The sequence below is a fragment of the Aplidium turbinatum genome, chromosome 7 (assembly GCF_918807975.1).
Source record: "Aplidium turbinatum chromosome 7, kaAplTurb1.1, whole genome shotgun sequence".
Lineage (NCBI taxonomy): Eukaryota > Metazoa > Chordata > Ascidiacea > Aplousobranchia > Polyclinidae > Aplidium > Aplidium turbinatum.
Genome location: NC_137478.1, coordinates 6574878 through 6589276, shown reverse-complemented (window position 1 = coordinate 6589276; position 14399 = coordinate 6574878). Strand labels below are relative to the sequence as shown.

Genomic DNA, 14399 nt, shown 5'->3' with positions numbered 1-14399 from the left:
TCTTGCCTAGACAACAGTGTCGAACAGACATCCTTCTGAACATCGCGCAGACGTTCTTACCACTCAGCCACGCAGACTACAATAAAATAAAAATAGTAGATGAGATATCTGTGGTATATGATAGAAAGAGACTAAACATTAAGATGACTTGTTAGTTTGCAATCCAAAATATTATATTAAACTTGAAAATGCACAGCCATGTACTTTTACCACAGAAATATTAATATTTGATGAACTCTACTGATCGCCATGACTACTAGTCAATGTTGGTTACTTGTCTTGATTTTGTTTGCACCATCTGTTTTTCGATTTTTATTTGATCCTAGATGCTATGATTGTGTATGAAGAAAAAACACATCTTTAGGCCTACCTCTATCACAATGATTTTTTTTGTACTAATCTGTTCTCATTTTGTACTAAAATATTTATTTGTGAAACATGTGAAATATAAACTATACATTTTGATTTGCTAACGAATTGTGAGAATCGCAGATAACCTAGGCTTGCAAATATCCACAATGCATAATTTTCTATTGTCGATTGGAATGATTATTTGCTTTGTGCCTAACCGTACTCTTAGTGAAATCATCACTAACTTGCCAGGTCTTGATGCTCCTATAAACTTCAAGCAATATTCTGGATATATCAATGTTGATCCTGACAATGACACTCGCTTGTTTTATTGGTTTGTTGAATCTCAATCTGATTCTTCCAATGACCCATTGGTTTTGTGGCTCAATGGAGGTCCCGGATGTTCATCATTAGGAGGTTTCCTTGGAGAGATGGGTCCATTTTATGTGAAACCCAACATGACATTGGGCATCAATGAATATAGCTGGAACAAGATTGCAAATATGATTTTCCTTGAAGCTCCTGCTGGTGTTGGGTTTTCAAAAACAAATGAAAAGTTTCAGTACAATGATGAAAGAACAGCAAGTGATTCCATGAACTTTCTGTTGAAGTTTTTTCGCTTTGTAAGTGTAGTATGATTGTTTTTTTTGTTATAACAAGTATTTGTGATTGTTTTTGTACATGTTTGATAAATACAGTATATATAATTAATAAGCACCTTTCGGCCTTGTGAAAATGAACAAAGTTTTGTTGTAGTTTTTTGAGTTTTTTTTTTTACAGTTTAAGTTTTTTATTGCTTTAAATTCTACCACTTAGTTGATTCGAGAACTAATTTCATATGTTTTGTCATACAGGTATCCTCACTTGAAATCCAATGATTTCTGGATGACTGGAGAATCATAAGCTGGCCACTACATTCCCACATTAATCATGCACAATTGCACAGTCATCAGGTTTCGTCAAAAGATGATGCAATCAGCCTGAAAGGAATGATTATAGGTTGGTGGTTTGTTTTGATAGATTTTCTTCTCAGCTGTCGATTAAGTGTCTGATTACAAACAAAACAACTCTTTGAAATCGTGGTCTCTACTTTGTACATAGAGCTGTGATGGCATGGATAGCACAGCTGCACACAATAGGCTATCCTTTTTAGTAAGATTTCAAGTTTGTGTTCTGTTGATCTTAACCGTTTACGCGCCAATGTTCCCATTATGAGAACATGAGATTAAAGTCACATATTCTAATTTTTATCCGTATTATATATTTTTTGTATGTTGTTGCTGAAAGAATGATATTTCTAATGTATGCATAAAAAGTTATAACTTGTGTAAACATCGTACTTTTTAAGAGCACTAATTTTACTAAAAAATCGACTTTTTATTTGTCGAGTAAGCTTTTTCCAACTAAACACCTGCAAACTTTTTTCGGAAATTTTGTTTTAATTTTTTGCATTATAACTAATAAATCGTTTCCCATATGATTTGTTTGCAAATTTTTTGACGCCTTTTTCTCACAGTTGCATTTACTGTATGTTCCCAAAATGGAAACGTTGGCACCATAGGGTACACAAAAGCTACGGCTTTCTGACATAGTGAGATGTTTGCTATCCAGCTGGCCGAGTGGTTAGCGCGTTGGGCTCGTAGTCAAGAGCCTGCATGTTCGACTCCAGCCACCCGCACTTGCTGTTGTTTCTCTGGGCAAGAAACTTTACGATAATTGCCTCTACCCAGTGATCGATTTCGAGTAATGGGTAGTACCAAATTTAAGTCACAAGTAGAGTAAACCACCAGAAACAGACATTGCAGTCGGCTGCAGCGTGGGTCAGGTGTACGTCTGAAGGCGTACACCGATGCATAGCGCTCCAGTCCGCTTTCCCGCAATGCAGGATAAAGATAATAAAACAAAACAAAAAACAGCTGGGTTTTGAAGAGCGCGTCAGCAATACTTCTAGCATGGTATTCCTGTAATCGCCCTCTAATCTATATCTAACAGTGATGCCACAATCAATGTGCGAGGTCTCGCGACGGGCTGCTTGTATCTTGACCGAGCGTGCTGTCTTAATGGTGGAATTCTTATGCGATATGTTATTTTCGGTCATTGTCCTGTAGTAACCTTTGATTGCGAAATCTGTATTATGTGACGTAATTCCAGATCATTCTACTGCTACGTGCAGATCTGGAAGTTTCTTTAAACTTGCTTGTTTACGTTTAGTGCAACGTGACAGAACAATGAGTTCTTATGATGTAACATTACGTAACCTTCTCTTAGTTACTAGACCAAACAACCTGCTATAAATAGTGGTGTAAATTGATGAATTATTATTATGAGTTTATTATGAGAGTTGTGTTATGAGTTGTGGATTGGTAATAGGTGCAGAGATTATTGTTGATTGAGAGTTGAAGTAATTGAATACAAGTAGATGAGAATTGGTGCTGATATAAATTGTGTTCGAAATTAGAGTTATTTGAGAAGCCGTTCGTTAAAGTCCTTCAAGAATTTTCATTATTATTTCACCAGTAGAAATATTCGACATTTAATTGACTGCCTTTCGGTGATATCCCATTAAACTACGTCATTGAACCTTTCTTAGTCTCTTTCCTGATAAGAGATAGAAAGAAACTGTGACAAGTGATATGACCTTTAGTCCTTTATTTTTTAAAGTTCATTTCAATTCAATTTATTTTTCTTTGTTGGAAAACAACAGCAATGATAAAGTTACCAACAGTTTACGGGAATAAAATCAACAAAAGGAAACGGCAGCAAAACCAAAGAAGTTTAAAACGTGCATGCGATGTAAATTTAAAGGATACGTCGATGAAAGTAAATTTAAGCACGGCCACCAAACCTAACAGTTTAAAATAGATGAATTAGTTAAAAGAATCAGTTGCATCTACATACCTAAAGCAACTGGAGGTCTCACAGTTGATGAAGCCATGAGGGACGACTGAACCTTACAACCAATACAAAAAAATAAAAATAAAAAATACGAGCATTTAAGAATAAACGTACGGTAAGCTTATTATACAAAAAATTATGTACAGTGCTTCGTTTTTAAATAAAATGAAGTTTGCTGGAGATCAAGGACTACAATTGCGTTTCAAAATGTATGATCGTGCGAAGTCTTTTCAATCGACCTTTATGCTCAATTGCTCATATTAGAATTGCGGCAACCTGATTTCCGACTGGCAGAAACAATAACATCTTGTGAATTCGTCGGAAGGCACAACCAGCTTGCACGCATTGTTGAGTAGGCCTATCATCACAGTAGGCTCTGTGACCTTTTTGCCCAGATTGTCAATTTATCAGTTGTGGCTGCTTTCCGCTTTTACAACCATGTGAATAAGTCCTGTGAAAACCATCTCCAATTTAGGAGCGAAATTGCACGATCATTGGCAAAGATGGAAGTGCCATGGCTCCGCTTAGGAGGACCAACTGCGCCTCCGAGCGCAACCGTGAGATTTGACGCTGTAAATCATATAGTTGTATCATACTCACAAGGACGATGTGTAGTGTGCATGAAAAACACAAGATTGCGATGTCCAAAATGTGAAAAGCGTATGCACAAGATATGCAGTAATGAATACCAGAAAGAATAAAGCAAATCATGCTTAGCATTGTAAACAGTCCTTGTAGATTTACTTAACGTGTGTTTTGTCGTTGAAGTTTTGCTTTTTTACACCATGCCTCCAGTAAACAACTTTCGTATTACACTTTATTCGATGGCGTATCCTTTGCGAAAAATACTCTGTTTTTGACCTACCTTTAGATGCCAACGTCCCATTTTGGGAACATAATAAAAACAAAGAAACTGATAAATTTCAAAGTCCAAGCTGGTATTATTCTTTAGTTTGACTGAAAGACACAACATCTAAAAAAATTGTATTGAAATGACTGCAGGAAGTCGTCGCTGCCAGTAAAGGGTTTAATACAATAAAATTTTCAGCACTGTTTTAATTTTTTGTTACAAGTTCTACTGTGTTAGCCTTAGAATAGAGTGACTTATGAAAGCAATCAGTTACATGTCATTTTGAGCAATTACAAAGTTTCCCAGACAGCAGATCTGTCATTTGTATGTCTACTGACGTTGAATCAATGTAAAAATGACGGATTTTGCTGTCTGGGTTTACACACTACACAGCTTACTAGTTGGTAACAAGTTGTCATAAATTTTGTAAAAGTGTGAACATTTTTTTGTCTAAATGACGTATATATGTTTTAAGTTAATTTTACCAAAAGTGTTCTTTTTTTTTATCACTTTTTAATGTTTCTCTTCATTCATGTACCGGTATAGATAAATCATATACTTACTTCTGCTGGCATGAATAAATGTACTGGGTTGGTAACCAATCAGTAGGCTACTGTGTTGTTTGCTTGGAAGAACGCCAAATAATACACTATGAATGTTTGTATGGTAATACTATAACCTTGCAGGTAATGCCTTAACCGTTGGAAGTACTGCTATTGCAGATGCCGTTAATTGTTCTTTTGATCACAATTTGATTCAACATCAACTTATTACGCATTGAGGCAATACTGCAACCTAGCTGCCAGTGATCCTCCACTGCAGCGTACCTTGGATCCTTTTAAATGTGCAGTTTATCAACGATTAGCTATCAAAGAAATGGGTCCCATCAACTTGTATGACATTTATGCTGATGTGTGCCCATCCGATCAAAGATACAGTTATTCAAATGGTAAAGCTTTACTCAACTATTTGGCTCGTTCCAACTCGAAAATGTCAGATGCTTCTAATTATGCATGTGAACACAATTTCATTCAAAAATACTTGAATTATCTTTCAGTTCAGGTGGTTTGTGAATTTTTTAATAATTAGTGTGAGGAAAGCTACTTAGCTAAAATAAAAACCACAATTTTTACATTTACTTTGTTTTTGACACTATTTTTTTAGTATTTCTATCAATTTCGTAATTGTATGTAGACCTAGTGATTTTGTAACAGTCTGTTGTAAATTGATGTTGGAACTAATTTTGACATGGAGATGATTCAATATTTGATTTTCAAATAAGCGAATGATTGTACTGTATATTATTAGTATATATCATGTATTACAGTACATGTTAACTGCCCTGTGAGAGATGAGTTGTGTACTGAACGACAGAAACATTCCAAACTATGTTTAATCTACTACGTGAAAAATTTTTTAGAATAGCCTGCAATTAGATTCTAAAACATTATGGTGCCAGCGGCTGCATCTGAACACTCAAACTTGCATCTGGTGTAACACCAATGGAGGATCATATCCCAAACTGATTTTGCATATTATATATTCCTCATAAAGTTCTTCAATTTTCGGTTTTAATGCAAAGATTTAGTACTCAATGTTTGTCTTACAAAAATTAATCATAGTTGATAAATGGTAGATTTTCTACATTTGTATATTAGTAGCCTATTCGTTCTGATGCTCGAATTCTCTGTTTTCGTACAAAGGTAAACACGCAAAAAGAACCAAGTTATGTTAGTATGTTTTTAGTTTTTTTCAATTACGTATTAAAACTACGTCGTTTCTTTAGCTACCAATTAGGACAAATCAAAATTACTTTGTGTTTGCATAACATCAACGCTACAGTATGTAAAAAATAAAGGAAAGGTCTAATTAATATGGTAATTTAGGAAAATATAAACACTTTGAAGTATCTAGATATGTCTGATATTAAAACACTGAACGAAATACGACATGAGAGGACTGAAGGGTTGGGGAAAAATTAAACATAAATGCACAACATGATTCGAATTAATGCTCAAATTACTTGTTGTTATAGCAACCTATACATGCAGAAAAAAACAGTTGGATTAATTGCGCTACGACTTTAAACTACCATGAAAAGGATGGCATGACTTCCATGTTACCCATATATACAAACATTCTTTTTCCTGAAAAGTTGCAGATCTTAATTTATTCTGGTGATGTGGACTGTGTTCTTGGTACAGCAGGTAACATGGACAGCATTGCTTAATGCCGTTTTTGTTTGTTTCTCATTTTCTACAGAACGTTTGCTAAAATTTCATGCAATATCAATTGTATGCTTCTAAAGAGGTATGGTTTCCATAGTAACAACTTCTGCAAAATTCCTCAACAAAGTTTTTGCGACTTCTTCTTCATGTTCATGAGGCAGAAGTTTCGGTAATCCTAACTACTGCAACCAGCGCACTGATGAGATTTCGCATTCTATGCGCAACACTTTGGTCAGCAATATCATATGTTTATTTTTGCTTTGATTAACCAGTAGGTCTATAAATTTTACAGTTTGGAGTGTTTTTATAGGAACTCGTCAATGGATTCAAATGTTGCCTATGAAAATGCTTGAACCATGGCATCCGTGGATAGATTCTAGAGGTCAAGTAAGTCACTTTATAACTTGAAAGTATTCGATGTCAATTAATTAGCCTTATTGTCAAGAGTTGTAACTAAAAAATCTTACTCGAAGAATATGCCGATTTGAAAAAATTGTTCTGAACTGATTTTCTGCAAATGGTATATTGGTTGTATGAAACCGTGAAGGGTCTATCTATACTGACTCTGTATTCATTCTTTGAATTACAAATGATGATTTTAGCATTTTTTTGCCAATGCATTACACTACATTCTCATTCTCAACCTACATGTTGTATTTGCAACCTCATCAGTTTGCTGAAGTTATACACGTTCTATTGTACAAAGGAATTTGAACTGATATTACCACAAAACATTCTTGTATGTGCACAATATAAAATTATAACCCGGTAGCATGGAAGCATGAGGAAACCTTTGAGCTTGTTTGTGTTAAAATTTTTACAGTTTTTAATAGTTTTTTTTCACTTTATTTAGTTGAAAATAACTTTTTATTTATATAAACCTTTGATTATAACTCAGTTTATTCAGATCTCTTGAAGTGGGTACGTTCATTTTGTTCCTTTAACTTGTTACTGCACTTAGGTGGGTGGCTACACAAACGTTTATGATCATCTTACTTTCACCACTGTGAGGAATGCTGGACATGAAGTTCCAAGTTTTCAGCCTGGAAGAGCTTATGACTTGTTTTCCTGGTTCCTTAAAGGCACGAAAGAGTGATTGGCTTCGAAAATTCTCAGCCACAAGAGTGAAATTGTTTCATGGGCAGTTCTTATACAGACTAGGGACTTCTTTACTTTTACAGACAGGGACTTAGTCTTACGCATTGTACCTACACTGCTCTACTACACTACTCACTAGTGATGCATTTTTCCTCCAGAATTCAATCATTTTATCCATTACCAAGATCTTTTTACTCAGCATTTGTTGTTGGCTTGGCTGAGTTGCTGTGTTTGATGCTCTGGTATATATATACTGTTTATGTCGAAATATCAAGAAAAACCTATGAAATTCAAGTAAAAGCCTAATTGTGCTCATTATGTACGATGAAACTACTCTTTGTTTGTAATGAAGTGAAACTACTCAATTGTTTCCTCATATGACGTTCATGTTTGTTTTTGGGTAATTTTTTTTTTACACATGAAGTGCTTGTAGATTTAGTGTTTCTTGATTAGGAGGTAAACTGTTTGCTTTTTGTTGGTATGCACAATTGTTTTCACCTTGTTCAACAAAACAAGCCCTTTTTGTCTGGGCTTTTAAGAGGAGAAATAATTTCGCGTAAATGGAGACGAACGTAAAACTTTTGTTATACCGTTGTCGAGTTAAGTTACCCTTCTTTAAAGAGAACACCATTGTACATCTCATAATTTTTGTTCATTTATAAAAAGTAAAATATGATATTTATTTGAGTGGCCACGAAACTGTGATGCTAAAAAAGCTTTTTGTGCTTTTGCATTTAATTTCTGTTTAGTATTTAAGTTAAAATTGATCATGTAATAACAAATGCACTAATGTAGAAAAAAGTTACCTAGCCAGTAAACCTGACGGATTTTATGACGTTTAATTCACATTTTAGGAATCTAAAGAAAACATTATAAGCCTATGTTTGGCTTGGTGGTACTCTAGTCTAGGCTTCTCTAGTCTTGCCTCAACTTGTATTATGACTGTTTTGTCATGTGTGAAATGAGGCTGGTTATTGCAGATCTGCCTGATTATAAACAAATATATAAGTATTGGATCGCAGATTTAATGTACTGTATTGCTTAAATGATATGAGATGTTCTACTGGTGCAAATTTAATGCCTGGTGAACAACCTCATTTAATTTTCAGCACTGTATTGCTTCATATTTATTATAGGTAAATTTAGGATTTACTGTAGCTTGGTTTAAGTACGCATGGTATTAATGTATATTTTGATACTGGTGGTTGGATTTTTGGTTGGTTTTGTCCAAAACCATGTTCTTAGTGAAATCATCACTAACTTGCCAGGTCTTGATACTCCCATAAACTTCAAGCAATATTCTGGATATATCAATGTTGATCCTGACAATGACACTCGCTTGTTTTATTGGTTTGTTGAATCTCAATCTGATCCTTCCAATGACCCGTTGGTTTTGTGGCTGAATGGAGGTCCCGGATGTTCATCGTTAGGAGGTTTCCTTGGAGAGTTGGGTCCATTTTATGTAAGACCCAACATGACATTGGGCATCAATGAATATAGCTGGAGCAAGATTGCAAATATGATTTTCCTTGAAGCTCCTGCTGGTGTTGGATTTTCAAAAACAAATAAAGAAATCGTGTACAATGATGAAATAACAGCAAGTGATTCTATGAAGTTCCTGCTGAAGTTTTTTATGTTGTAAGTTCAGCTGTGTTGATTTGTTAGCAGTAACTATGCTTACCGAGAAATGCACGCGATTGTGAACGAACAGCAATCGCTCATACGCAAACCTTATCGCAATGAGTTGTAGACTGTAGTTCTTATGAACTTTTGTTAATTTTTATTTTATACTTTTGAAGAATTTTCTACTACAGAAATTTGTTAACAGTTGATCAGTTGGCTGGTTGTTTATCTGTTTGCTTGTCATCTCTTCTTACATGCTTCGACTTACTTGCTTATTTCCACTGATTGTTCTGATAATGTAGTAATATACCTGCTGTCAGTGTTGTGATTGGGTGGTTACTTTTTGATTCGTTTGATTGAGATTTTTATGTTTGCTTGTGAGTGAAATATTTTTCGTCACGGATCACCGTCGTGCCAACTTTGGCGTGGACTTCGTTATTTTGTGATTTTGAGCTGACTTGAATATTTCAACAGCTTCAGAGTTGATTTTGGTCCGTCTATTTTTAAGTTTTTGATGTTCAATGTATTCTTTTGGTATTTTGAACGTATTTGCATTATCTGGGTTGGATAGTTGCTTTTGCTGCAATACTGACCTTTCCACTAATTCATCTTAATATGGAGGTTATAAGTGTTTCATTGGTGAAATACAGCGTTCAAGAAAACGTGCTGATTTGTATGAATGCTTTTCAAGGTATCCTCACTTGAAATCCAATGATTTCTGGATAACTGGAGAATCATATGCTGGCCACTACATTCCCACATTAGCTGCCAAGATAATCAAGCACAATCATCAGGTTTCACCACAAGATGATGCAATCAATCTGAAAGGATTGATGATAGGTTGGTTGCTAAACAGTATGGTTGTTTTAAACAGGGTCTTTTTTATCGTTTTTCTGCCAAAGTATGTGTTGAACTTTTCAATGATTATAAAGCTATTACGGAGATAGTTTTGTTTAAAATAAGTATATACTGTACGTGTACGTGTGTTTTTCATTGGCTCGCTAACTACACATGTTCACAGATGTATCCTAGCTATGTTCCACAGCAACATTTCCACTCAAAGTTCAGTTTCATCATTTGTATCATGCTATTTTACTGCTTCTTACATTGTTAAACTTTTTGGACAGAATAGTTCAACTCGTTGTTCTTCTGACGTGACGAGTAATCGCTTAACAATGTACTTCTTTGTTTTTTTAGGCAATGCCTTGACTGTTGCTGAAATTGCCTTTGGAGCAGCATATGACACGTACTTTGATCATCAATTGATATCTATTTCGACTTATGATAGCATAAAAGAATACTGCAATATATCTACTAGAGATCCGCCACCTTATCGTAACTTAAATTCTGTGAAATGCGCGGCTTATCAACAAATTTGTGGCGGTGAAATTGGCTCAATTAACTTATATGCTATATATGCTGATGTGTGTCCATCCGATCAAATATACAGTTATTCAAATGGAGAAGCTTTGCTCAAGCATTTGGCTCGTTCCAACTCTGAAATGTCAGCTTATACAAGAAGTGCGTTGCAGCACATGAAAACTAATGCTCATTACTACCCGTGTCAAGAAAATTTCTTAACAAAGTATTTGAATGATCCTGCAGTACAGGTGATGCCTACACTTTGTTAATAGTTTGAAATATATACAGGTACATGCAATAATGTAATATACTGCGTTTATACCTTATTCCTGGGATGAATTGTAGCAATTGCAAGCAAAGTTTTCAATGCAGCAAGCAGAGTTGAAAAACTTACAGAAAAACTAACACGGATAAGTTATGCCCTACCTTGGTTTCGTGTTACATAACAATCATCACGCGCAACACTTATTCAGTCACAACATAATGACAATGTTCTATACAAATAATTTTGAGAATATTCAAATTCTATTGCTATTTGAATACGTGTTACTCCTGATTGTTATCTGTTATGAAGCCTTAAGCTTAAGTAGCGCATAACTTATCCCTGTTAACTTATCTGCATTCATACTTTATATACTGTATACTTTAAGATTGAAGTTTCAACTCAGTGTTTCTTATAGAAAATATAGAGAATGAGGTTTTGTTGATGTTTGTCGTTAACCTTCATGAGTAAAAGGTTGATGTTTTTAGACTGCAATCCACGCTGAGAGAACAAAATGGGTCGATTGTACAACGTCTCTGGATTATGAGGGTGAAGATTTCGTGACATCTATGTTGCCAATATATGCAAACGTTTTGTTTCCCGAAAGTTTGAGAATCTTGATTTACTCTGGGGACGTGGACACTGTAGTTCCTGCAGTAGGTACGCCATTTGACCCTGACTCATTGATTTGTTGCAACCTAAACGCTGTTGTTGTCGAGTCGTTTGCCTTCACAGCCACGTCGGCTGCATTGCCAAGTGGTGAGAGCTCTGGAACGGCAATCGAAAGGACGCTGGTTCGACACCGCTCAAGAGCATGCGGCAGTGTCTTTGGCAGAACACTTAAAGAATAAAGGCATGCCTGAAGGTGGTCACACCTGGCGTAAGCCTGGATACGACAAACAAAAAACAGCCTGATAACGTTATTGATTAAGCTCTGAGTGCTTATAATAGCACAGATAAATTTGAATGTGTTTTCTTATTCTTCTATATAAATGTGACCAAGTTGATTTTCTTATAGGAACTCGTCGATGGATCCCGATGGTCACTAGGAAAGTTGTTCAATCTTGGCATCCATGGATTGATTCGAGAGGCCAAGTAAGCAATTGTGATTGGTTGAAAGAATTATAAATTGATGAAATAATTGTAATTTATCATAAAACTAATCGCTGGAATACATTCAACATATGTTATGTGTAGGCTAATTGAAACAGTCGATTTTTGAAAAAAGCTTTTAAGACTATTTTGATTTATAGGTCGGTGGCTACACAGAAGTATATGATCATCTCACTTTCACCACTGTGAGGAATGCTGGACATCAAGTTCCAAGTTTTCAGCCTGGAAGAGCTTATGACATGTTTTCCAGGTTCCTTAAAGATACAAAATAGAATGAACGTTTTTGGAAAATTATCTGGCACTATTCTATCGACTTTTGAAACGTTTAGTGGCTTAGCGGTTAGAGTTTTCGCCTCTGAATCAATAGGCGTGTGTTCGACTCCCTGTTGGGTTATAACAAAGAGTTTCTAAAAGTGGTGCCGAATCTGATACCTGCATGACATTTAGCACATGACTGGGTTCAGTGTAATAGTGTACTACTCGGCTGTGGAATGGCCCGTTTCGTCGAGTCCGATTCGGCAAGTTCCCTATTCGGCGACAGCCTTTTTCGGCGAGTTCCCTATTCGGCGATTTTTTGAAAATCCAACGACGCCTTCTGTTTATTTAGAGAATTTTGTATTTTATTCCACAATATCGTTTCTTTTGCATTCCGACAAAGAAAAATAAATTAAAATGAAATTTAGCGAAAAATGTTTGAATTGGGCCTATTAAATTAAAATGTTTGCTCACATAAAAATGACATGTATCCTACGTCATCCACCTTCTTTGCGTCATGTTTATGTCATTCGTCATGTCATTCATTTTTTAAATAAGCTATTTGTTGATTTTATATTTTACATCAAAACAACCTTTTTCACAAAACGATGCTGTAACTCAAAACAGTCAAAGAATTTTTGATGTCAACAAAACTTTTGAATGTAATGTAAAGGCAATTACATCGATTTAACATCGCCAGACGTTGAAATCGTGTACAAAAGGGAACTTTATAGGTTGTACCTGAGAAACATATACGAAAGCCATTCGATTTGCTCAAAGAACCCAAGTAGCCTAGCAGTTCGTATTTACATTGATTCAATGTCTGAATATTTAATAATATTCAATCATTGGATTTACAGAAGGCGTCGTTGGGTTTCCAAAAAATCGCCGAATAGAGAACTCGCCGAAAAAGACTGTCGCCGAATAGTAGCAGACCCACTCGGCTGCGCCTCGCCCTCTATACAGCTTCATTGAAACTTTCTGATTTGTAAAGCGCTGGAAGTAACTCGTATCTAGATCAACTCGATTGCCCCAATCGTTACAGTAGACAAGCTGGACTGTCATCGGTTTGAATCATGTGAGGTTTGTTTCTATCAGCATACGCCTCATGCATCACTTTTGTGTTTAGGTACTGTGTAACTGATACAATTTATGTCATTAGGCCAATAATCCTTGAAACATATATAGCAGGGTGAAGTATCATCACTGAGCAGAACATTGTTCTTCATATAGGATTGATGTTTTTTGGCCATCGTAGCAGAGAATTTATCTTCTAATTATATGTAAAGTTTGGAAGTGCATTGGCTGATGCTGTACGTCTATGCAGTAGAAGTTAGCATCTAATATTGAACCTTGCAGTGTTATTTAGTTTTATATATTCATGCTACAACAAGCATTTTACCTGAATACTTGTCAGTTATCCAGTTACATCCTTGTGTATATTAATGAACTCAAACGTTTTAAACACTAACAATACCGTTTTTATCGAAATAAACGTTTATTTGCATAATTTTTCAGTATTTTTCACATTTTAATACGAAGTGTGACCACTTTTATTGTCTATCACCTGTAAAATATGCTTGGGCATGAAGTCGATTAAATTTCCGCACTTTCCCTGTATTTGTTCGTCGTGGTACCAGACCTGAATTATGGCCTCTATTAGATTGGTTTTGGTTGTAATGTACAATCCTTTTTGCGAAGACGAGTCTTCACGGTTGACCATACATTTTTGAATGGATTTAAATCTAGTGAATTTCCAGGGCAGTTCAACACTTTTATCTCGTTTGGTTTGAAAAAATTGATCACAATTTTTGACGTATGGCTAGGAGAAAAGTCCTGTTGAAACTCTCCTGAACCACATGAATGATAAAACTTGAATTGATTGATTGAATGATATGATAAAACAACATCTCAATAAACGTGAAAAAACTGTCGAGTCAATTAATATGCACAAGGGTAGTTGTTTAGTTACTCTTGAATTGTGGAGTTGCTTCCCTGATCGTTTAAATCTTTTATAGATTAATAAAATCTCTCTATTTTTTCCCTTTTTCTTTTATTTTGTTCTTGAATTGTTTGTATTTATCCCGGCATCTTTCGGGTTATTTTTGAAATTTTAGATGCTTCTATTTTTGATTACTCATTCTTTAATGTTGCTGTTAAAATACACTAGAATAGTTAACATCAGTAATAAGTATGATGCACTTTGTGGAATACTCATGCACCACGGCCTACTAAAACACGGCCAAATATGTTGCTATTTGGGAAAATTTCTAAGAGTCTGAATTGTTACAATCATAGCCATGATAAACCTGTCATTTTTCCACTTACAGAAGTATGTAAAGCAAGCAACATTTGCATCTAG

At 35.3% G+C, this 14399-nt stretch overlaps 1 protein-coding gene and 1 pseudogene across 2 annotated transcripts; both read left to right on the top strand.

The window, feature by feature from the left end:
* The first annotated feature begins 545 nt into the window (after nucleotides 1–545).
* LOC145773699 (uncharacterized) lies at nucleotides 546–8436 on the top strand (annotated as a pseudogene). Its single transcript, XR_014289980.1, has 7 exons — nucleotides 546–991; nucleotides 1206–1357; nucleotides 3722–3803; nucleotides 4847–5158; nucleotides 6132–6303; nucleotides 6635–6711; nucleotides 7286–8436. The product of XR_014289980.1 is annotated as an uncharacterized LOC145773699 (transcript).
* A 139-nt stretch (nucleotides 8437–8575) lies between these two features.
* Nucleotides 8576–14294, top strand: LOC145774460 (uncharacterized). The gene is made up of 6 exons (XM_082585714.1): nucleotides 8576–9060; nucleotides 9737–9885; nucleotides 10243–10655; nucleotides 11158–11329; nucleotides 11688–11764; nucleotides 11923–14294. Exons 1-6 carry the CDS (start codon nucleotides 8597–8599, stop codon nucleotides 12052–12054), a joined length of 1407 nt encoding a protein of 468 aa, XP_082441840.1. The 5' UTR covers nucleotides 8576–8596; the 3' UTR covers nucleotides 12055–14294.
* The last annotated feature ends 105 nt before the right edge of the window (nucleotides 14295–14399 follow it).